This window comes from Erinaceus europaeus, unplaced genomic scaffold (assembly GCF_950295315.1).
Source record: "Erinaceus europaeus unplaced genomic scaffold, mEriEur2.1 scaffold_597, whole genome shotgun sequence".
Classification (NCBI taxonomy): Eukaryota; Metazoa; Chordata; class Mammalia; order Eulipotyphla; family Erinaceidae; genus Erinaceus; species Erinaceus europaeus.
The window spans coordinates 43,718-68,628 of NW_026647468.1; the positions used below are offsets into that span (position 1 = coordinate 43,718).

General features: G+C 47.9%; 1 protein-coding gene across 3 annotated transcripts; it reads left to right on the forward strand.

The window, feature by feature from the left end:
- Nucleotides 1-1,631: 1,631 nt before the first annotated feature.
- LOC103126657 (adhesion G protein-coupled receptor E2-like) lies at nucleotides 1,632-24,519 on the forward strand. 3 transcript variants are annotated; one of them, XM_060184037.1, is made up of 17 exons: nucleotides 1,632-1,800; nucleotides 2,054-2,146; nucleotides 3,537-3,656; nucleotides 7,140-7,295; nucleotides 8,239-8,385; nucleotides 8,476-8,522; nucleotides 8,879-8,956; nucleotides 9,772-9,949; nucleotides 12,398-12,496; nucleotides 14,169-14,389; nucleotides 14,516-14,755; nucleotides 15,434-15,637; nucleotides 17,014-17,249; nucleotides 19,542-19,608; nucleotides 19,865-19,956; nucleotides 22,835-23,003; nucleotides 23,088-24,519. In XM_060184037.1, exons 2-17 carry the CDS (start codon nucleotides 2,134-2,136, stop codon nucleotides 23,226-23,228), a joined length of 2,208 nt encoding a protein of 735 aa, XP_060040020.1. In that variant the 5' UTR covers nucleotides 1,632-1,800; nucleotides 2,054-2,133; the 3' UTR covers nucleotides 23,229-24,519. The 3 variants fall into 3 exon arrangements, with proteins under 3 accessions (XP_060040020.1, XP_060040021.1, XP_060040022.1); XM_060184038.1 differs by having other exon boundaries at nucleotides 3,537-3,652; XM_060184039.1 differs by lacking the exon at nucleotides 8,879-8,956.
- Nucleotides 24,520-24,911: the final 392 nt, after the last annotated feature.

A 24,911-nucleotide genomic window follows, 5' to 3' on the forward strand; every position in this document is an offset into this window, starting at 1 on the left:
ATCTATCATCTGTCTGTCTGTCTGTCTGTCTATCATCTATCTATCAATCATCTATCATCTATCTATCTATCATCTATTTGTCTGTCTGTCTATCATCTTTCTGTTTATCATCTATCTTTCTGTCTATCATCTATCATCTATCTATCTATCTATCTATCTATCTATCTATCTATCTATCATCTATCTATCTCACTAAAATGAATAAATAAAGAATTAAAACAAAGACAACGGTCATCAAATGCTCTGTGGAGACTCTCCAGTTTGGGAGTGCTCTCTGTAGTCATTTTTGATTTCTGCTTTGCTTCGTTTGCTATCCTGAAAGAGAGAGAAGGCGTATTAAGAAGAATGTTAGTTAATGATATTAAATTCTCAGAGAAGAAACCCATGAGACATATCCCTGGGGGGTGGTAGTCGGGGGGAGGAATAGAGATTCTCATCATCTCACCACCTTAGCTCAGGTTCTGCAAAGAAACACCATCCACACTATGTGTACAAATTAGAGATAAAGACAGAAGGGAGATATTTGTCCAAGTAATTCCGGGGGTCGGACAGTAGTGCAGCGGGTTAAGCGCACATGGCACAAAGTGCAAGGACCAGCCTAAGGATCCCAGTTCGAGCCCCCGGCTCCCCACCTGCAGGGGAGTCACTTCACAAATGGTGAAGCAGGTCTGCAGGTGTCTGTCTTTCTCTCCCCCTTCTGTCCTCCGTTCCTCTCTTGATTTCTCTCTGTCCTATCCAACAACAACAACAACAGCAATAACAACAATAATAAAAACAACAACAATAATGATAAACAACAAGGGCAACAAAAGGGAAAAAATGGCCTCCAGGAGCAGTGGATTGGAGTGCAGGCACCGAGCCCAGCAATAACCCTGGACGCAAAAAAAAAGTAATTACAGCCTAAGAATGTGGAGGCTTGAGTGCCCATAAGATGAGAAGGGTAGGATTGGAACTTGCAAACTCAAAGAATGGTTAATGATATTTCTCTAGCCTGATGTCCTTGAAGCCGAATTCTCTCTCTCTCTCTCTTTCTCTCTCTCTCTCTCTCGATCCCGTCTGTTTTCTCTTAAGATATTCCATGGGTTGGGTGGGATTCTGGACTCCCAGATTCCAGAGGGGAGTGAGCTTTAGCGGTTCACTGTTGACTCACAGTGCTGATCTCTCCTTAAAGAACATTTTCAGGGCCAAGTACAGAGGTGAAAGACGTCTACCAGAAGGTTTGGCTCATCTGTGGAATCTAGAGGACGGAAGCATAAGAAATGACCAAGGAAGTAATCAAGCTTGTAGGCTTTTTGAGAACTGTGGTAGTTGGGGGGAGGAGGACATGCAGCTTTGGTGCTGTGGGTATGTTGTGAAAGTCTTTATCTTGTAAACCATTGCTGTGTCTCTTGTAAAAAGAACATTCCTTCACAGGAACATCCGGAGTAGAGTTTGGCCAACATCTGAGTGCTGTAAACAAGCCAAATGCCTACATAAAAAACCTTCTATTTTCTTTCTCCATGTGCATATTTTTTTGCCTCCAGGGTTAGCGCTGGGGCTCGTAGCAGCCACTATGAACCCACTGCTTCTGGTGACCATTTTATTGGACGGGATGGAGAGAAATTGAGAGAGGCGGGGGAGATAGAGAGGGAGAGAGACATCCACAGCCCTGCTCATGAAGCAGGGCTGCGGATGTCTCCCTGTCTCCCCCATTTAATCTATCTCTGTCTCTATCCAATAATAAAAGAAAAAGATAAACAGAGAACTGAGGATGGCAGGGCCAGAGTTCAAAGCCAAAAGGCAGTTGTCCTGAGGACAGATGTGGGTATTGTGCCCTATTCTCTTTCTTTCTTTCTTCCTTCCTTTCTTTCTTTCTTTCTTTCTTTCTTTCTTTCTTTCTTTCTTTCTTTCTTTCTTTCTTTCTTTCTTTCTTTCTTTCCCAGAGCCCTGCTCAGCTCTCGCTCATGATGGCGCAGGGGATTGAACCTGGGACCTTGTAGTCGCAGGCAGGAAAGTCTGTTTGCAGAACCATTGTGCTATCTACCCGGCCTATGTCTCTGTCTTTCTGCTCCAGGACTCTTGGTGCTGCTGCTGTTGCTATTGAGAGCTGAAGGCCAGACCACCACAGGTGAATTCACTCAACCGGCCCCAAGCATGTCATCAGCTGGTGAGTTGATGTTGACATCTCGGTCCTCCCTCCAACAAGGGGGCTGGGGGATGAAGGAGCCTTAATCTGTGAGTGAAACCAAGTGATCACATTCTGCGGGCTAAGAGGAGCTGCTTATGTTCTTCCTGGGCATCCAGAATTTGCCTGGTCTCCCTCCTCTGATGGTAGTGAGCCTCCCTGTCCATCTTCTCCGCTCCTGGCTACCCCCTCAACTACAAACCAGCTTCTCCCATCTCTCGTGCCTTCTAACTATGATTTCTCTCTCTTTTTTAAAATCATATTTAATCATTTTTTATTAGTGATTTAAAAACGATTGACAAGATTGTAGGATAAGAGGGACACAGTTCCCAGCACCAGAGTTCCGTGCCCCCTTCCCTCCACTGGAAGCTTCCCTGTTCTTTATCCCTCTGGGTGCATGAAGCAGAATTCTTTATGGGGAGCAGAAGGTGGGAGTTGTGGCTTCTGTCATGGCTTCTCTGCTGGACATGGGTGTTGGCAGGTGGATCCACACCCCCAGCCTGTGTCTGTCTGTCCCTAGTGGGGCAGGGCTCTGGGGAGGGGAGGCTCCAGGACACACGGGTGAGGGCGTCTGCCCAGGGAAGTCAGGGTGGCGTCATGGCAGCATCTGCAGCTTGGTGGCTGAAAAGCAGTAAGATCTAAAATAGAACAAATTGTCTAATAATCAGGGACCTAAATAGAGCAGATGAAATTTGGAAGACCTATTTTAGGTCTATTTTAGATCTGTTCCAAGGGGCCCATGACTTTAGTCATTGTTGCCTGAGCTCCACAGCTAATATGCAGGTGGGCTAAAGGTGTTGTCTGCCGAGATTATGTTAGAGTTGGGAACAGGCCTAGACAGCGGGATCAGGGCAGAGAGCAGCTCCCAGACATGAGGAAAGTCTATAAACACCATTCTCTGTTTACCCCACTCATCTGCTCCAGGGTCCGTGTCTGTTTACATTCAGCACAGGAGCCTGAGTTCCTGTCTGTCAGTCTGAGCTCACAGTCCATGGTCCCAGCTGGAACCTTCTAGGCTGCTCTCATGTCAGGACCCATCTTCCTCGAGGGGCAGAGTAGGCTGACCCAGTGTCCCTTCAGAAAGTGGGGCAGTTTCTACCACTGTTATTCTGCATTGAGGGTGAGGTCAATCTTTAAAAAAAAATTTATTGGGGGGATTAATGGTTTACAGTCAATAGTAAATACAGTAGTAGGTCAGTGTGTAACATTTCTTAGTTTTCTGTGTAATACTCAAATCCCCCTTCCCATCATCCTCCAGGATCGGACCTGAACCCCACCCCTCGCCTCCCAGAGTCCTTTACCTTGGTACAACACACCAAAAAAAGCCAGTCCGACTTCTGCTTTGTTCTAACTGTGATCCTTGTCCCTACAGCCTGTGCGGCATGGTGTCCGCAGAATGCCACATGCATCAATGCCACCGCCTGCTCCTGTCTGCCCGGATTTGCCTCTTTATCTGGGGAGATGATCACCAGTCCCTCAGACGGCTGTGTTGGTACAGGGGCTTGGGTGTGGTGGGGTTCAGAGCCCTCAGTCCAGAGAGCTGCTCACAACACGTTGTCAAGGATGAAAGAAGAGATGACTTAGAGAACCTGGAGGAGGGCAGAGAGTCAGGTGGCCGGCTGTCAGCAGGGAGAGTGTTGGCAGCTGACACAGTGGAGATGGGCTGTTGGTTCACAGTGTAGCTCGGCCCTTGGATGGCCTGCTAACACTGAGGAATTTATTTTTATTTAAGAAAGGAGACATTAACAAAACCATAGGATAAGAGGGGTACAGTTCCACACAATTCCCACCACCAGAACTCCGTATCCCATCCCCTCCCCTGATAGCTTTCCTATTCTCTATCCCTCTGGGAGTATGGACCCAGGGTCATTGTGGGATGCAGAAGGTGGGAGAGAGCGCCGAATCCTAACCACTAGACCACCAGGGAGAGCGGGATGCAGAAGGTGGAAGGTCTGGCTTCTGTAATTGCTTCCCCGCTGAACATGGGCGTTGACTGGTCGGTCCATACTCCCAGCCTGTCTCTCTCTTTCCCTAGTGGTCAGGACTCTGGGGTAGTGGAGCTCCAGGACACATTGATGGGGAAGTCTGGTCGGCATCGTGCTGGCATCTGGAACCTGGTGGCTGAAAAGAGAGTTAGCATATAAAGCCAAACAAATTGTTGACCAATCATGGACCTAAAGGCTGGAATAGTGCAGACAAAGTGTTAGGGAGGTACTCACTGCAGACTCTTGTGTACTTCTGCTTTCAGGTATATATTTTGCCCTAGTTTATGGATACCTGTGAACATATGCTCTGTCTCCTGGAACCTGGTCTATATCTAGGTTTTGGGACTTGTTAGGAAGTGAACCACCTGGAATGGAATTAGAGAATACTATGAAAGGAAAGGTCTTACCTGAGTGATGAAGCTAAAGGGTTGTCATTCCACACCTTAAGTCTCTGGACACCGTCTGAAGTGAAGCATGCTGGGGTGGCACTCATTGCGTTGATTAGGTTGCGATCGGCGGGTGCGAAATTATTTGATATGCATTGAGAGAAGCATGCAGGAAAGTGGGCCCCACCCTAAGGTTCCAGGACTGGGGGAAATATAGGCTCTATAGTGGAAATGTGAGGTTCCTGCTGTCTTAGGGTTCAAGAAGACAATGGATAGTTATTATTATCATCACATTATATTTACTTATTTTTTGCTTCTAGGGTTGTCACTGGGCCTCGGTGCTTGCACTATGAATCCACTGCTCCTGGCAGCCATTTTATCCCCATTTTTACTGGATAGGACAGAAAGGAATTGAGAGAGGAGGGGAAGAGAGGGAGGGGGAGAGAAAGACAGACACCTGCAGACCTGCTTCACCTTTTGCAAAACAGTCCCCCTGCAGGTGGGGAGTTGGGGGCTTGGACCTAGATCTTTGCACCGGTCCTTGAGCTTAGTACTGTGTGCATTTAACCCCGTGTACCACTGCATAGTCTCCACATTTAGGAAATTCTTCCAAATTCCCTTGGCTCATTTTGCTTTGTGTAAATTAAGGGGTGACCATTGTACCTGGCTCATGAGTCTCTCCTATTTGAACAGTCTCACCCCTATATTGGAACTGCCACTTGGGTCTGGGTCCCTAAGAGAGAAACCCTCAAGGTGATGGAGCAGAACGCTCTTCAGGGTAGATCCATCGTAGGGAGACTAGTTGTCCACATTGACTTGGGTAACTCAGTTGTACACGTTGACTGGGAAGGGGCCAGGCAGTGGTGCACCTGGTTAAACACACACATGACAGTGCACAAGGACCCGGGTTCAAGTCCCTGGTCCGCACCTGCAGGAGGGAAGCTTCACATGTGGTTAATCAGGGCTGCAGGGGTCTCTCTGTCTCTCTCCCTCTCTGTCTCCCTCTTCCCCCTTGATTTCTCTCTGCCTCTCATAAGTAAAATGAGCGAGGTAGACCAGCTGTCTCTCTCCCTCTCTGTCTGCCTCTTCCCCCTCGATTTCTCTCTGCCTCTCATAAGTAAAATGAGCGAGGTAGACCAGCTGTCTTGTTGACTTCTCAAGATCCTGTGCATCTTCTCAGGTTCCTTGGTCTTGGCTCTCCCATTGGAATGGAGGCAATCTGTCACTGTGCTTTGATTCACATCCCTGCTCCAGATCCTTATTAAGTTGTTATTGGCCAACACTATTGAGCCCCTGACCTGTGGACCCTTGAGAGTTTCCAAGGAGATGTAGTTCACTGGCAGCTCAGCTGTTATGTTTGAAGATTATGAGAGAGGGAAGGAGAGAGAGAGAGGAAGAGAGAGAGAGAGGTTGTTCCCTGGGCATGCTAGGGCTCAAACATGGCATCTCACACCTTCAAGTCCTTTGGGCATCCTGAGCAGCTCTGCTGTCATATTTGCAGGACAAAATGATGACATACTAGAAAATAACCCCAGTGACTTTTCAGTTTCGAGCTGCTTCCTCATTTCACATCCTAGTCTGGATGCGGATTCTGGGGAGGGGGACTCCCCACACGAGTTGAGATAACAAGGGCCACGGAGACTACCTGGGACATTTCAAACAGCCCCGAGATTGGGACGGGAGGGGGTTGCTTCCTGAGGAGGAGATTGGGTGTTCTTGAGTCACCCTCATCACAGGCAGGTGGCAACTGTCAGAGCATGGACGTGTCCCCTCCAATGTGTATGGCGAGCATCTCTGTGGGCCTGTCTTCCATCCACTCAGCATCACGGGCACTTTTATTTTTTAATTGGTGGCATTAATGGTTGATAGTAAATACAGTTGTTGGTACATATGTAAAATGTCTCAATTGTCTGCAAAACTCTCTCACCCCCACCCTAGGTCCTCCCCCACCATCAGTCATAAGGACCTGAGAGCCCCCCACCCCAGCCAGAGTCCTTTACTGTGGTGCAAGACACCAAAGCCAGTCCAAGTTCTGCTTGGTGTCTCCCCTTCTGTTCTGATGTCTCTACTTCTGTCCATGAGTGACATCAGCCCATCTTCATCCTCCTCTTTCTGGCCGATCTCACTTCCCAGGATGCCTTCAAGCTCTATCCAAGAAAAGGGGAAGAAGGTGACTTCACCCTTCTTCACAGCTGAGTAGTATTCCATGGTGTATCTAGACCACAGCTTTCTTAGCCACTCATCTGTTGTTGGACACCTGGGTTGCTTCCAGGTTTTGGCTATTACAAACTGTGATGCTGTGGACATAGGTGCACACAGATCTCTTTGGATGGGTGTGTTGGGTTCCATGGGCACCTTCAATGCCACTCTCACCCTGTGGGGCCCACACCGTGCACCTGATGAGCACAGAGCTCACAAGAAGGTGCCCAGGCCTTCAGTCACTGTCCCCATCTTGCCCCTCAGGGTAAGGGAAGGGACATTGTCTTTCAGCCCCCCATCCCAGCCCCGCCCCTGATTCTGGAGTTCTCAGGATCCAGGGTGGGTCAGACTGGACTCCAATCTCTTGGTGGGTGGGGAGGCAACCCTTTGTCCTGTGTGTTCCAGACATCGACGAGTGTGGCCCTCCCTGGCCGGTGCAGTGCGGAGAATCCGCAAAGTGCGTGAACACCGAAGGCAGCTACGTGTGCGTGTGCCTCCCGGGTTACGAGTCTCAGTCCGGGGCCATGTGGTTCCAGCATGAGAGTGAGAACACGTGTGAGAGTAAGAGCGCCTGTGTCTTCATCCTCTGGGCTGTGAGCTTTGGGTCTCTTTTTCTGCCCTCTTCTAGATGATCCCTACCTTCTCAGCCCTCGTCTGCCAACAATTCCCAGTCTGGCCTTTGGGTGAACCTTTTATGAGGGACACAGACAGCCACAGTGCCCCACCCCTCCACCCCATCTGGGAGCCACTGAGGGGGGAAGGAGAGAGTGTCCAGGGTTCCACAACTCCAAGGACTCGAGTAGGTCCTGACTAAGAATACTCCTTCTTTTTCTTAGCCTCCAGCATTGCTGGGATTCCATTGTTTCCAGCCGCTATTTTGTCTTCTTTTTGACTGTGGGTGAGAGACAGAAAGAGAAGTAGAGAAGGAGAGAGAGACAGAGAAACAGAGAGAGCAGAGACACCTGCAGCACTGACCCACCACTTGTGAAGGTTACATGGGGCCTGGGGCCTTGAACCCGGTCCCTCAGGCATGGCAACATGTACGTTCTACCAGACCACACCACCTCCCTGCCCTGCCCAAGGAGGGTTCTCGCTGCGGAGTGGGCAGAGCCTGGCTGGTCTGAGGTCCCCTTGTGGGACTGCCTCCCCAAGATTCCACGTCTTCCTCATATGTCAGTGTGAGCAGAGGGAAGGGGTCCCTTGTGGTTCCAAGAAGGGGAACCTCATCGTTGTCATCTGGGTTACGGAGGAAGTGGGACAGGACTTGGAGTGGGAAGACCCGGTTCCTATGACCCGGTCGCCCCTTCCCAAGGCCTCAGTTGTCTCCTCCCACAATCCCGTTTCTGTCTTCACAAGAAAGGGGGGGGGCGCCGTCTCCCCGGCTGTGTCACCTTCAAGGTGGCTGCCAAGAGACCTTAGCAGACGAGGTGCTTGGGAGTGATTTAATCTTGGGGGACGTGGGGGCTGGGCAGACCCTGGCGTGACACCCATCCTGCACCCCCAGGTGTGCTCAAGTGCATCTCAGAGAAGTCCCCCTGCCACAACTCCACCTCCTGCGAGAACACCCATCGCTCCTACATGTGCTTCTGCCTGCCAGGCTTTGCACCCAAGGCCGGATTCCGGGACGGACAGACTAACACCATTTGTGAAGGTATCTGTTCACGCTTGGGTGGACACCCCCCCCCCAGCACACTCCAGGGACATCGGGTCACCCCATCACCCCCTCTTCTGTCCTCTGCAGAGGTCTCCTTTCCTGCCTGGGCCCCACCCCCTGGAATCCAGAGCGAGGTGAGTGACCCCATGAAGGCTTTGTCTGGGGTGACACCCTTGCTAACCCCCACCACCCCTAGGCTGCTACAATTCTAGAGACTCTCTGATTCTCAGGACCTGGTGGAGGCGCACCTGGTTGAGCGCACATGTTACAGTGCGCAAGGACCGGGGTTCGAGCCCCTGGCTCCCACCTGCAGGGAGAAAGCTTTTCGAGTGGTGAAGCAGGACTGCAGGTGTCTCTCTGTCTCTCTCCCTCTCTATAACCCCCTTCCCTCTTGATTTCTGGCTGTCTCTCTCCAATCAATAATAAAAAAAGAGAATAAAAAAATTAAAAGAAAAAAGAGACTCTCTGATCTCTCCTCCTCTCTCTGCAGAGTCTCTCTCACTTTTTCGACAAAATCCAGAATTTGAGTAGAAACTTCAGCTCATTCAAGGCCTGGGATACCATGCAGGTGAGGCGGGACCAGGGAGGGAATGATTGTGTGTGTGCGTGTGCATGTGTGTGTGTGTGTGTGTGTGCGCGCGTGTGGTCCTGTGGAAGCTTTGGTCTAGAAAAAGATCCCCCCCAATACCTGGCATCTTTTCTGAGACCCTACTCTCATAGGTTATAGGTGGTAGGTAGAACAAAGTCTATTTTTAAATTAATATTTATTTGTTTATTTATTTATTTATTTTGTTGCTCTTGTCATTGGTGGGTAGGACAGAGAGAAATGGGGAGAGGAGGCGAAGACAGAGAGGGGGAGAGACAGACAGACACCTGCAGACCTGCTTCACCGCCTGGGAAGCGACTCCCCTGCAGGTGGGGAGCCGGGGGCTCGAACCGGGATCCTGACGCCGGTCCTTATCCTTGCGCTTCACGCCACGTGCGCCTAACCCGCTGCGCTACCGCCTGACTGCCCATCATGACATTCTTCTTCTTTTTTTAAACCTGTATACTACTTTGTTTTATTTGTCTGTTTATTTATTTATTTTATTTAAAAAAGGAGACATTAACAAAAAGCATAGGATAAGATAGAATAAGAGCGGTACAACTCCACACAGTTGCCACCACCAGATCCCTGATAGCTTTCCTGTTCTTTATCCCCCTGGGAGTATAGACCCAAGGCCACCATGACATTCTTAAGGACAGTGGATCTGACTGGTTGAGTCTAAGCACAGAGATCTTGATCCCGTGACCCCCTGGGAGATGGTTTATTCTCTCTCTCTCTCTCTCTCTCTCTCTCTCTCTGGCCCCTGGTTCCCTGACTCTGTGTCCCCAACCCTCTAGACGCTCATACAAGATGTGGACCAACTTTTGGGGCTCTCCGGGGACCTGGAGACCCTGCCCAGCTCAGAGCAACTCAGTGTGGCTTCTCACCTGTTGGGGGGGCTGGAGGATGTCCTGAGGGGACTGAGCAGGGTCCTGAACTACGGAAAGTTTACTTGTAGTTCACCTGAAGGCACAGGTGAGTGCGCCCCTCCCGGGCCCCCTCCCCGCCTCAGCCCTCCGCCAACCCCGCTACAGCCCAGGGACCATGGTTCATTGCAGGGCGACTCTCACCCACACATCACAGCTAAAGGTATAAAGAAACAGGCACTCCAACTTGACCTCCTGATAAGAACCTTCGTTAGTCTGATTATTTAAATACAAAAATAGACGGAAGTGAAACAACCAGGAGATAGCTCACCCGAAGAGCTGGGTGTGAACACTGGGGACTCGATGGATGGGTGGATGGTGGAGGGCGGACATGGTGTCTCTCCTCTCTCTTGGTCACTCCCTCTCACCTAAATCACGCTCAAATAAATCAGTGGTTCTGGGAAGTTTTTCAGTTTTCTCCCACCTGCTCAGAAGCACAGGTGCATTACCTGGCCCCTCTTGAAAAAAAAGGTAGGTGTAAAAGCAGAAATCACAGCGTGCAAAGACCCAGGTTCAGGCCCCGGCCCCCACCTGCAGAGGGACACTTCACAAGCAGTGAAGTAGTGCTGCAGGGTTCTCTCTCCCTCTCTGTCTTCCTTTTCCTTCTCAAGTTCTGTCCCTATCCAAAATATATACAGAAGTGAACAAGTAATATTAAAAGATAAATAGACTATTTAAAGCAGAAAATTATTTTAAAAGACCTGTAAATTACATACACTTTTTATTGTGACGTAGATCATTCAGAGGTGAAATACAGAGTAGAGAATTCAGGAGCACAGTGGAGAGAGCTTCAAAAAAGACAATTTAGGGAGTTGGGCGGTAGTGCAGTGGGTTAAGCGCACGTGGCGCAAAGCGCAAGGACAGGCGTAAGGATCCCGGTTCGAACCCCCAGCTCCCCACCTGCAGGGGAGTCGCTTCCCAGGCGGTGAAGCAGGTCTGCAGGTGTCTGTCTTTCTCTCCCCCTCTCTGTCTTCCCCTCCTCTCTCCATTTCTCTCTGTCCCATCCAACAATGATAGCAATAACAATACCAATAATAACCACAACAATAAAACAAGGGCAGCAAAAGGGAATAAATAAATAAAAAGACAATTTATTCAATTTTGGATGACCATAAATCCATTACTGAGTTGTCTGTTATGCAGGAACTTACAACCTAGCATTTTCCCCTTAACATAATCGTTTTAAATTTCATCCATGTTGTAGCATGTCTTAGTGTTTTATTTTTAATGGCTGTTGAGAACATTGTAGTTAATATCCCATCTCCTGTATCCTCATTCATTGATGGAGATAGGGTCATCGCTTTAAAAAACAAACAAACAAACAAACAAACAAACACTTATTAGCTATCCTCTTTAACTTCTTACAAATAATAGAATTATTTAGGTAATATTTGCCTCTATTCTATTTGGTGGAGGAACTGGGGAGATAGCATAGTGGTTATGCAAAAACTTTCATGCCCAAGAGTTTGAGGTTCCCAGGCTCGATACCCAGTGCCATGATCAGCCAGAGTTGAGCAGTGTTCTGATGAACTGTAAAAAAACCCCAAAACCAGGGGGCCAGGTGGTGGCATACCAGGTTAAGCGCACATAGTGTGAAGCACAGGGACTGGAGCAAGGATCTTGGTTCGAACCCCCAGCTCCCCACCTGCAGGTGTCTATCTTTCCATATCTGTCTGTCTGTCTATCTATTTATCTATATATGCATCCATCCATCCATCCATCCATCCATCCATCCATCCACCTATCTGTCCATCCATCCATCCATCCATCCATCCATCCATCCATCCATCCATCCTCCATCTATCTATCTATCTATCTATCTATCTATCTATCTATCTATCTATCTATCTATCATCTCCCTCTCCTCTCCTGATTTTTCTCGGTTCTATCCAACAACTTTATTGTTGCAAAAATGGCCACCAGGAGCAGTGGATTCATAGTGCAGGCACTGAGCCCCAGCAATAACCCTGGAGGCAACACAAAACAAAACAAAAACAAAAATAAAAATAAAACCCAATTTATTTTACGGAGGAGTTTCCAAAGAATTAGCATGCATTCTTCAATGAATGGATTTCAGAATTCACATGTGAATCCTCTTTCATTTCAGGGAGTAGTGGATTCATGATTTAATCTTCTTACATGCTGTACATCCTGTTTGAGTTTCTATTTCTTCTGATGTCAGTTCTGGAGCTTTCAGTGTCTATAGGAATTTGTCCAACAGTTCTAGCTTATTTGACTTGTTGACTAATCACTCCTAGTACTTTCTTAGAACCCTTTGCAAATTCAGACACACTAGACTAAATTGTATGCTGGTATATACTACAGCTATAGAAAGCAGAAATGTGTTTACCAAGCGTTCTGTGTGAGAAAGTTATCTCATGAGTCAGAAATACCACTGTAGGGAATAAAAATGTTTAAATACATACACGAGCGGTATTATACAATGCATGGAAGGCACAGATGTTAAACTCTCTCTTATGACTCCCACAACTCACAGAGCTGACCCTGACGGTGGCTGACGCAGGAACCGGAAACGTCACCTTGACTCAGAATCGGACGCAGATGTTGATGAACTGGGATGCGGTGCAGGGACCTGGTGACTCAGGGCTGTAGTGGGAAAGAGTCATTGAGGTTACATGGTGGGCCAAATTCCCAAGGAGGTGACCCAAGGGGAACCATGTGAAGGGGAAGTGTGGAGTATGGTGGGACCACAAGACCAAAAGATCTATATGAGAAGACAGACGGGACGTTGGGTGTGTTCTCAGTTGTCAGTTTTTTAAAAATATGTAAATTCATTTTACTTGAGAGAGAGAGAGAGAGAGAGAGAGAGATAGGAGAAAATAAGAGAACTACTTAGCTTTGTCTGATGGTGATGCTGGAGATTGAACCTGTCACTTTGGAGCCTCAGGCAGGAGAATTTCTTTGCAGAACCATGAAGCTATCTAACTGCCCCTGTTTAGGTCTTTTTAATGAAAGATGAGAGACAGAGAGTGAGAGAGATACAGAGAGACAGAGACAGTGAGAGAGAGAGAGAGAGACCAGAGCAGTGCTCATCTCTGGCTGATGTTGGTGTAGGGGATTGAACCTGGGACATCGAGCCTCAGGCATATGAGAGTCAGTCTTTTGCAGAGCCATTATGCTATCTTCCCTGCCCTCCAGATATCAGTCTTTTGACCTCCTTTGCAGAGTCTTTTTTAAAAAAAATATTTATTTATTTATTTCCTCATTTGTTGCCCTTGTTTTATTGTTGTAGTTATTATTGTTGTTATTGATGTCATTGTTGTTGGCTAGGACAGAGAGAAATGGAGAGAGGAGGGGAAGTCAGAGAGGGGGAGAGAAAGACAGACACCTGCAGACCTGCTTCACTGCCTGGGAAGCGACTCCCCTGCAGGTGGGGAGCCGGGGGATCGAACTGGTATCCTTATGCCGGTCCTTGCACTTTGTACCACGTGTGCTTAACCTGCTGTGCTACCGCCCGACTACCTGCAGAGTCTTTTTTAAAAATGTGGTTCTTAGTGACTGAATAGTATTTCTCATGATTCTAACATTGTAGGGTGGAGTTCCATACTGAACACACACCACGTTCTGTGTCACTCCCCCTGCTTCCTGAGCAATGTTCAGCACTGTTATTACAAAGTCCTAGAGACAGTCTGGTTTCTTTTTTTAAATTAATTAATTTATTTCCCCCCTTGTTCCCCTTGTTGTTTTATGGTTATTGTAGTTATTATTGTTGTTTCTATTGATGTCGTCGTTGTTGGATAGGACAGAGAGAAATGGAGAGAGGAGGGGAAGACAGAGAGGGAGAGAGAAAGACAGACACCTGCAGACCTGCTTCACCACCTGGGAAGCGACTTCCCTGCAGGTGGGGAGCCGGGGGCTCGAACCGGGATCCTTACGCAGGTCCTTGCGCTTTGCGCCACCTGCAGTTAACCCGCTGCGCTACCGCCCGGTTCCCTCTTTATAAGTGTTAACTCTGGTATAGTTCATTCTTGAAAGTATTGTCAGTTCTCCTTTTCCAAGTGAAAGAATCAGCGTGTCTTCCAACACCTGGATTAAAAGTAGGCTAGATCTCTCTCTCTCTCTCTTTTTTATTATTGGATACAGAGAGAAATTGAGAGGAGAGGGGGCGCCCGGTAGAACGGGAGAAAGACAGAGAGACACCTGCAGCCCTGCCTTTCACCTCTCCTCCTCCATCGCTCAGTGTAACCACCCCCAGTTCCAGCCACTTTGTCCCAAAGGACACGATCTCATCTTTGAAACACTTGCAGGTCGTTTGGCCGTGGGCTTCGTCTCCACCCCAGGGATGGGCAAGCTGATGAGAGGTACCTCTCTGGTCCTGGACCCCGAGGGTCAGTCATTCCTGCATGGAACCAGGAGGGTCCGACTGCTGGAGGTCCCCCCTGACCTCCTGTCAGACGTCATCACCGCCTTTCTGAGCATCAAGGACACGCAGAACCTCAGCTCCCCCGTCACCTTCACCTTTAAGCACGTGAGTCTTTCCGGGTCAGCGGGCTGTGAAGTTCCTTTATTTGCCTCTTTATTATTTATTTTTTTTGGGGGGCTCACCATGGATGAATTATTCCTTCCCAGGAAATGCTATCCATTTCATTTTCAGGTGAACATGTCTATGAGCCCCCTGGAGCCCCCAACGCCTCCCTCTTCTCCTTTCCTGCACTTGGAGACTCTTAGGCCAAGGCGGAAAGAGCTTTGCGTCTTCTGGGAGCGGGGCCAGAATGGGTCCGGTCACTGGGACACGAGAGGGTGCAGGACAGTGGGCATCACAGGGAGCAGCACCACCTGCCAGTGTTCCCACCTCAGCAGCTTTGCCGTGCTCATGGCCCACTACCACGTGGAGGTGAGAGTCTGCGGACCGACCACAGGTCGGTGACCAAACCCAGTATCTGCGCGGAATTTGACACGCTGCTATCTTTGCAGGGCAACAAAGGGCACGGTGTAGGGGGTGCTTTCTGCCCAGAATGCCACCAGGAGGATATCGTCTGGCCATCCTGGCCTTCCGTCTCATCTTTTTTTAAAAAAATATTTATTTTCCCTTTTGTTGCCCTTGTTGTTTTTCATTGTTGTTGTTATTGATGTCGAAGTTGTTAGATAGGACAGAGAGAAATGGAGAGAGGAGGGGAAGACAGAGAGGGGGAGAGAAAGATAGACACCTGCAGACCTGCTTCACCGCCTGGGAAGTGACTCCCCTGCAGGTGGGGAGCCGGGGGCTCAAACCGGGATCCTTATGCCAGTCCTTGCGCTTTGTGCCACATGCGCTTAACCCGCTGCGCTACTGCCAGACTCCCTTGGTTTCCTATTCTTTACCCCTCAGGGAGCATGGGCCCAGGATCATTATGGGGGCACAGAAGGTGGGAATTCTGGCTTCTGTAATTGCTTCTCTGCCGGACATAGGCATTAGCAGCTTGATCCATACTCCCAGCCTATTTCTACAAATGAAACACAACACAACACAACAAAATGGCAAAGGGGTCATTGCCCTGGAGTAGAAGGTATAATGTAGCTTCCTCTGTCCCAGGTCCAGGAGGAAGACTTCGTCCTGGACGTCATCACCTACGTGGGGCTGGGTCTCTCTCTGCTCTGCCTCCTCCTGGCCGCCCTCACCTTCCTGTTGTGCAAAGCCATCCAGAACACCAGCACTTCCATCCACCTGCAGCTCTCGCTCTGCCTCTTCCTGGCCCACCTGCTCTTCCTCACGGCCATCGACAGAACCGAGATCCGGGTAACTACCATGATGTCTCGGGGACCCACGGCCTCCCCCAGGGCGGCTGAACTAACTCACAGGGCCATACTCCACTGGATTCCTCTATGAATTATCCTGGGTCTGGGGGAGGTAAAGGTTGAGTAGTCAACTTCATGTTGGCCAATGCAACTGTCAAGTCATCTCTTGAGGAAGATGACTCTGAACTCTGTCAGAAACTAGAGAGAAGAGGAAAAAGGAAGGGACACTTGGATGTAATAATAGGCGTAGGTGTGACTTGGAAAGGAAGAGAGGATGGAACCTGAAAAAAAGGATAAGTATATACAAATATAGACAGATAGTTGTAGAAATAGTAGTGAATCTATATTTGTAACCTTAATAGTTAACCTCCTTTAGAATTACTATAGCTTCCAAGGGAGGGATTGGGGATCCAGACCCCTGGTGGTGGGAACAGTGCGAAATTGTCTCCCTGTTATCTTGTAATTTTGTAAGTCAATACACACACACACACACACACACACACACACACACACAAAGAGGTCATCTCTTGACAGCTCCCTCTTGCTCAAGATTTTCCCCGTGTCAAGGGTCAGGAGAGCTCCAGAGATCACCACGCTGTTGAGGTCAGAAATGACAGGAAGTACCTGGGTGGGGGGGCACACATGTTCTCCAGGCACACATTTTCCATACCATTGGGGGGGAAGGAAATAGGTGTTGCACAGGAAATGGGAGTGGTAACAGGTGTGGGTGTGGCTTAGAAAGGAGATGTAGGCAAGTCTTGGATGTTTATAGAAACTAGTGCTTTCAGGTATATAATTTATTCTTAAATAAAATAATAAAATAAAGAAACTAGTGCTGGGGTCGGGGTGGTGGTGCACCTGGTTGAGCGTATGTATTACGATGCGCAAGGACCTGGGTTTGAACCCCCGGCCCCCACTTGCAGGGGGAAAGCTTTACGAGTGGTGAAGCAGGGCTGCAGGTGTCTCTCTATCTCTCTCCTTCTCTATCACCCCCTACCTCTTGATTTCTGGCTGTCTCTATCTAATAAATAAAGATAATAGTAAATAAATAAAAACTGTTTTTAAGTGCTATGGGCTTGGTCTGGTGCTCTCTCTTTCTCTCTCCGCTAACAAGGGTCTGCCAACATGTGAATAAATGGCTCTCACTCATTCTCTCTCTCTCTCTCAGCCTCCACGTGTACTCCAACATGTGGGTGTTCTCGATTTTCCTGAATAAAGTTTCAAATTCCTGAAAAAAGCATGCTTTCTCCTCAATGCTTTGTTGGGTTGATGTTGGACTCACCTTTAACCACGTAGGAAGCATCTTGGCCCCTACAACCCTCCAGTACAACACTCCACATGGACATCCCTCCCGGTGGCCCCTCTCTCCTCCCCCAGGTGCTGTGTGCCATCATCGCGGGGGCCTTACACTACCTCTACCTGGCCGCCTTCACCTGGATGCTTCTGGAAGGCCTGAATCTCTTCCTCATGGCCCGGAACCTGATGGTGGTCAACTACTCGGGCGTGAACAGGGCCATGAAAAAGTTCATGTTCCCCGTGGGCTATGGGGTCCCTGCTGTGATCGTGGGCGTGTCTGCAGCCTCCAGGCCTCACCTGTATGGGACCCCTGACAGGTAAGTGCGGCACCACTTATGATCCTTAGCTCTGCCACCTGACTATGGCCCAGTGATGGACCCAAGGCCAATTTTGGTCGTGCCTAGGCTTCGTCTAGAGACATCCTAAAACATAACCCCTAGGGGAATATTCCTGGCAGGAGACTAGATTTTTTCTTTAACTGCTGAAGGCAAATAGCTTGGAAATGGGTCTTTGAAATAGTAAACATGAAATTGTGAGAAGTTGTTCAGATTTTACTAGAGAAATCTATCTGACAGCTAACAGGCCAATGCTCACGTCCAGCGGAGAAGCAGTGACAGAAGCCAGATCTTCCACCTTCTGCTCCCCATAACAATCCTGGGTCCTGACTCCCAGAGGGATAAAGAACAGGGGAGCTTCCAATGGAGGGGAGGGGACACGGAACTCTGGTGGTGGGAACTGTGTGGGATTGTGCCCTTCTTATCCAGTGGACTTGTTGATCATAATTTAATCAATAAAAAAAGAAAAAAAGAAGAAACACCCATCCGGGGTGAGGCAGTGGCACACCTGGTTGAGTGCACATGCAGTATGGTGCTCAAGGTTCCAGGTTCGAGCCCCTCTTGTCCTCACCTGCAGGGGGAAGCTTCATGAGTGGTGAAGCAGGGTTGCTGGTGTCTATCTGTCTCTTTCCTCTGTGTCTATCTGTCTCTTTCTATCCCCCCCTCTCCTTTCAATTTCTCTCTGTCTCTAGCCAATAATAAAGAAATAAAATAAAAGAGAGAGAGAGAGAGAACTCTATCCTACTTTTAAGCCAGACATTGTAAGGCCTGCTAATCCTTTCACTTGGAGAAACAGAGCTGACAGTGATTTCACAAGAATGGCCTATCCCATCGTTAAAACTTATAAAGTATTGAACTTTGCATCAGGAACTATTCTGTCCCTTTTAAAGAAAACTCTTTTATTTCTTTATTCATGAGAAAGAGAGGAGGAGAGAGAGAAAGAACCAGACATCATTCTGGTCCATGTGCTGCCTGGGATCGAACTCAGGACCTCATGCCTGAGAGTCCAGTGCTTTACCTACTGCGACACCTCGAGGACCTCTTCTGTCCATTTTTGCAATGACTTGCTGACTTGATATCAGCTAGGAAGTACAGAGCGACACTCGTCCTCCCACTACACAGACACACACTGCTTCCATCAGTGCTTCTAGGTCCACAGCCGGTAGGTGGCAGTGTTGAGATTCAAACCCAGGAGGTCAAGGTTCCAAGCTTTCTTTCAGCCTTGAATGCCGGGCATACTATTTTGACATCTTAAAAAATTAAAAAAAAAAAAAATATTATCTAATAATGATTGACAAGACCTTAGGATAAGAGGGGTCCAATCCCACACAGCTCCCACCACCAGATTCCCTGTCCCCTCCCCTCCATTGGAAGCTTCCCTGTTCTTTATCCCTCTGGGAGCCTGGGCCCAAATTCTTTATGGGGAGCAGGAGGTGGGAGTTGTGGCTTCTGTCATTGCTTCTCCGCTGGACGTGGGTGTTGGCAGGTGGAGCCACACCCCCAGCCTGTGTCTGTCTGTCCCTAGTGGGGCAGGGCTCTGGGGAGGGGAGGCTCCAGGACACATGGGTGAGGGCGTCTGCCCAGGGAGGTCAGGGTGGCGTCATGGCAGCGTCTGCAACTTGGTGTCTGAAAAGCATTAAGATATAAAGCAGAACAAATTAATAATCAAGTACCCAAAGGTAGGAACAGAGCAAATGATATTTGGGGTCTTCATGTTGGAAGAAGCCAGGAAGTCTATTTTAGTCTATCTGTTCCAAGGGGCCCGTGACTTTAGTCACTGTTGCCTGAGCCCCACAGCTAACTAACATGCAGGTGAGCTAAAGGTGTTGTCTGCGGAGATGGTGTCAGAGTTGAGAACAGGCCTAGACAGCGGGGTCAGGGCAGAGAGCAGCTCCCAGACATGAGGAAAGTGTATAAATACCATTCACTGTAAACCCTGTCTATCTGACCTAAGGCCCAAATCTATTCATATTTAGCACAGGATAAATTTTGTTTTCTTTCTTCCATCCTTTCCTTCCTTCTTTCTTTTTTGTATTTTTATTTTTATACATTTATTATTGGATAGAGACAGAGAGAAATCGAGAGGGGTGGGAGAGACAGAGAGGGAGAGAGACAGAGAGACCCCTGCAGCCCTGCTTCACCGCTCATAAAGCTTTCCCCCTGTAGGCGGGAATGGGGGCTCAAACTTGGGTCCTTGTGCAGTGTAACATATGTGCTCAACCAGGTGTGCTCCTGCCCGGCCCCCAGATGACTTTTGTTCTGTGTGCTGCCCAGATGCTGGCTGAATCCAGAGAAGGGATTCTCATGGGGTTTCCTCGGACCTGTTTGTTTCATCTTTTCTGTGAGTGGTGACATCAGTGTCTCCTTGGAGCGTTCAGCGAAGAGGAGTAGAACCGTTGGGGGTTGGGGGGGAGGTGGTGACACAGTTGGCAATGTCCCTCCAAGCTGTGTGGGTTGACTTTGGGGCTCTTAATATTTTCCCTGAAACTACAAATCCCAACACTGCTACTAAGCCCGGCAGTGGCTATGTTCAGAGTTAAGCTAGCCATCACAGACGACCCCCCACCCCACCCCAAATCGTTGGTGGTTTCTTACAGGTCAATCTGACATCCTTTCTGCTGACTTTGGGGATCCTGAGGAAAAAGCTGTCTTCCCTCAACAGTGATGTGTCCACCTTCCAAAACACGAGGTGAGGAGGGTAGGGTGACAACCCTGCAGATGTGTGAGCCATTTCCCTCAGTGTCTCCTGATGTCCCCTTTTGGGATCTTTTGACTTCATGTAATTCCTCTCCTACTGGAATCTCTAGAAAAAACACACAATCCAAGTTCGTGTTAAAGTCCTGGGTAACGTGGTCAGACTTTGTTCCACGCGGGAATGTGCCTCACTGCTTCCCCAAGACTGACTCCACTCACGTTGACTCGAACAGAGTGACTCAAATGAGGACAGATATTCTTTCCTTTAATTTATTTTTTATTTAAAAAATATCTAGTTATTTATTTTCCCTTTTGTCAACCATTTTTATTGGTGTAGTTATTATTATTGATGTCATCATTGTTGGATAGGACAGAGAGAAATGGAGAGAGGAGGAGAAGACAGAGAGGGGGAGAGAAAGACAGACACCTGCAGACCTGCTTCACCGCCTGGGAAGTGATTCCCCTGCAGGTGGGGAGCCGGGGTTCGAACCGGGATCCTTACGCTTTGTGCCGCGTTTGCTTAACCCACTGCGCTACCACCCAACTCCCGAGGACAAATATTCTAAGAATTCAGTTGATTCTTTTAAAATTTATTTGTATATTTTTTATTAGTGATTTAATAATGATTCACAAGATTGTAAGGTAACAGGGGCACAATCCCACACAGCTCCCACCACTAGAGTTCCCTGTCCCCTCCCCTTCATTGGAAGCTTCCCTGTTCTTTATCCCTCTGGGAGTCTGGACCGAAATTCTTTATGGGGAGCAGAAGGTGGGAGTTCTGGCTTCTGTCAATGCTTCTCCGCTGGACATGGGTGTCGGCAGGTGGATCCACACCCCCAGCCTGTGTCTGTCTGTCCCTAGTGGGGGAGGGCTCTGGGGAGGGGAGGCTCCAGGACACACGGGTGAGGGCGTCTGCCCAGGGAGGTCAGGATGGGATCATGGCAGCATCTGCAACTTGTTGGCTGAAAAGCTTTAAGATCTAAAGCAGAACAAGTTGTTTAATAATCAGGAACCCAAAGGTAGAAAGAGAGCCGATGAAATTAGGGGTCTTCATCTTGGAAGGATCCAGGAAGTCTATTTTAGGTCTGTTCCAAGGGGCCCGTGACTTTAGTCACTGTTTCCTGAGCCCCACAGCTAACATGCAGGTGGGCTAAAGGTGTTGTCTGCGGAGATGGTGTCAGAGTTGGGAACAGGCCTAGACAGCGGGGTCAGGGCAGAGAGCAGCTCCCAGACATGAGGAAAGTGTATAAACACCACTCACTGTTTACCCCACTCACCTGACTTGCTGTGTATCTCCTCCCGTTGAGCACAGGAGCCCGTGTGGCCTCTGAGTCACTCTCAGCCTGAATTCACAGTCCATGGTCCCAGACTGTGATAGCTGATTCTTAGGAAATCCAGCCTTGCAAAAACATCCTTCTGTTTATAAGAGACAGAAGTGTGTGTGTGTGCTTCATCCAAGAAGAGCCTATATATCTTTTTATAGGTTTGTGAGGCAGAAATTCCCTAGAACGCTGACACAGTGGGTACATGGGGAAAGGAGCTGGGTGTCACAGCCAAGATACTGATCGCATTGGGTTGGTACCTCATGGAAGTCACACCAATTTTCTCAAGACAAGCACAGTATTTTCACTCTTCTGCTAACTTACTCCTTGTGGTATCGAGGTAGGTCTTGTGTCTGAAGGTCAACAAGTCACAGGATTTCCCACGCTTTCTGGGTGATTATCTTAGTGGAGGGGGAAGGCTCTGGCCTCCCTCCAACACCCTCTGCCCTCTGGGAAGCCATGGAGGTGTCAGCCGTACAGAGTGATGACTGAATCATAATCTGCGCTCATCCGAGATGGACAAAACCCACAATAGCAAGAGGTGCCTGTTGTAGTTGACGTTCCCCAGCAGCCCCGGAGACCCTGCCACAGATTTCTTCTCTTTTCTTTCTTTCTTTCTTTCTTTCTTTCTTTCTTTCTTTCTTTCTTTCTTTCTTCCTTCCTTTCTTTCTTCCTTTCTTCCTTTCTTCCTTTCTTTCTTTTTCAGAGGCTTGAAGCTTTATTTGTGGTCTAATCGTTCTTGTGTTTGTTATTCATTAAGCATCTTATCTCTTACGTGGCACCGTTTGGTTGTGCTAGTGATTTGAATAGACTCTGGACTCAAGAGATGGAGATGTGGACTTTGTTATCTCTTCTTATTTATTTATTTATTTGTTTATTTTAATGAGAGATACAGTGCGTGAGGGGCAAGCAGAGATAGAGCTAGTTAGATAAAGAGAGAGACCAGAGCCTTGCTCAGCTTTGGTTGATGGTGGTGCTGGGGATTGAACCGGGTACTTCAGAGTCTCAGGCAAGAGAGACTTTTTGCATGACCACTGTGCTGTCCATATTATGAAGAACCGCTCAAACTAAATCAAACTGCCATCCTAGGGGCCAGGCAGCAGTGTGCTGGGTAGACGCACACATCACCGTGCGTGAGGACCCAAGTTCAAGCTCCCCTGTGGTGGGGCAGTGCTGCATGTGTCTCTCTGTCTCTCCCCTCTGTTCCTCTTCCCTCTCCAATGATCTCTGTCTCTATCAAAAAGAAAAAGAAAAATGGAGGGAATGGGATATGGAACTCTGGTGGTGGGAATTATATTGAATTGTACCCCTCTTATTCCATAATCTTGTAGATCATTATTAAAACACTAATAAAAAAAAACATCGCCTTCCTTGAGCTGAGTGGCATTTCTATCCTGAGGGTATCATCAGTGAGTGTCAAGTTCAAAGTTTCTTCCAACTCCTCTGAGAACTCAACGTTGACAAGAGATGGTTGAGAACTTCCTTCTATGGGGTGGAGATGAAAATACCTCTGACCATGTTGTCTCTCTCTCTCTCTCCTCCCCCACCCAGGATGCTGACGTTCAAGGCCACGGCCCAGCTCTTCATCCTGGGCTGCACCTGGTGTCTGGGGGTCCTGCAGGTGGGTCCCGCCGCCAAGCTCCTGGCCTATCTCTTCACCATCGTCAACACCCTGCAGGGCGTCTTCATCTTCTTGGTCTACTGCCTCCTCAGCCAGCAGGTACCATAGTCACACTCTCCCCCGGTGGGACTCCTGCCATCGTCCCCTCTGACGAGCTGACCCAGGGCCTGCCCTACTCCGCAGGTGCGGGAGCAGTATGGGAAATGGCTCCGAGAGTTACAGAAGAACAGAAGCGATTCTGAGAGGTACACTCTCTCCAGCAGGGCTGTGTCCCATGCTGAGGAGTCGCAGTCAGAGCAAAGAATGTGTCTTCAAAGTCAATGACCCGCACGCGGCATATGCTCATCCTCGCTCTTGAAAGAAATAGCTTCCTGGCACTCATTCTCGCAGATGTTTTTTGCCACACCCATGAAATACAGGGAACCAACGAACTAGCTCAGTGACACCGTGAAGAGTCAGGTAAAGAAAGGAAAAGAAAAAAAAAAACAAGGAAAACCAGAAGACAGGACATTCTAGGTGCTATTGTCTGGCCTCTTCATCATCATCATCTTCTTTTTTTTTTTTCAGCAATATTTGAAAAAATTGCATTCAGTTGTATGTATGATGAAGTGTTTGGTTAGGCTGATCTTATCTTTGAGAGGTAGAAACTAGATTGGGGGGGAATAAAACTCAAGAAGCTGAAAAGGAAAGATAGATAAATGAGAAATAATAAAGTCAAAGAACACATGTTAAAAACAGTGTCAAGGTAGATAGAAGCATTCTATCTTATGTCCTCAAGGAATTCAGTGAAACATATTTCTACTGTTGTAACTATTGGTTGGTAGTATTATATAACTTAGAGGTATTTCACATAGTCCGGGAGGTGGTGCACTGGACAAAGCATTAGACTTTCAAGCATGAGGTCCTGAGTTTGATCCCTGGCAGTGCATGGATCAGAGTGATGTCTGGTTCTTTCTCTCTCCTCCTACTTTTCAAGCAAACAAACAGACAGACAAACCAACCAACCAACAATATATCTTTATTCAAGGAGTGGACCCATTATAAGAATTTTGAGTGAGCTGAATTCTTTTCGCAGTTAGTAGATAACGCTTGCTGTTATATGCCCCCCTCCCGCATAACGGGGTAATCAAGTCTCATGAAAAATCACCAACAGTCTGAAGGAGTCTGTCAGTCAAGGATGTTGTGACTATGTCCAGTGGGCCGAGAGGGTTTCGGGATAAAGAGATTCAACTCTCCCCATGAATCTCAACAAGAGAGAATCCAGCTGAAGACAGAATGTAGAAACAATGTCTGGCCTCTTCTAAATCCAATGTCACCTATAAAACCAACTCTAGAAGTAGCTCTAGGACAAAAAGATGAAGGACAAACAGATGAAGGTTACAGACTTGTCCAACTCATTGTCAACTGGTGTGGCATTCTGACTCAGGCCGGAGCTGTAAAAGCCATTTTTTTTTTTTTTTGGAGGCTACTGGACTAATTTGGGTCTGTATTGGAGACTAAAAGTCTTGATGAGATCATTTGTTATCCTGATGTATTTATTCTACTGTGCTGATGTCAAGAATTTCCCCTGAGTATTCAAGTATTTGTTGAATAAACATTGAAGAATATTGCTCAAGATGTCTACCACTGTGGACCACTTCAACAAGAAAAAATATGCGTGTACATGTCTCAGGATAGCATTCACTCTCTCTCTCTCTCTCGATGGACTTGGAATTGTGCAAATGATATCAAGGCTTGAACGAGGGTCGGGAAAGATAAAGGAACACATTTGTACTGATGTAATGGTGGTTGATAGTATTATATAATTTAAAAGTGTTTCACCTTGCAAACTAACATCTGGTTAGACTACTCTTTTTTAATGATCATTTTCTTAAAGAAATAATGGTCTATATGAGTTTAAAAAAAACTTTTATTTCTGAGTGGGGGTAAATAGTATCATGGTTATCATGGTTATGACAAGAGGTTCCGTCCCTGCACCACCATAAGCCAGAGCTGAACAGTGTTCTG

Coding starts and splice junctions, on each gene's coding strand:
- LOC103126657 (XM_060184037.1), top strand. Junction 12,497..14,168: donor GGATGCGGTGCAGGGACCTG/GTGACTCAGGGC, acceptor AAACACTTGCAG/GTCGTTTGGCCGTGGGCTTC. Junction 23,004..23,087: donor ACTGCCTCCTCAGCCAGCAG/GTACCATAGTCA, acceptor CCTACTCCGCAG/GTGCGGGAGCAGTATGGGAA.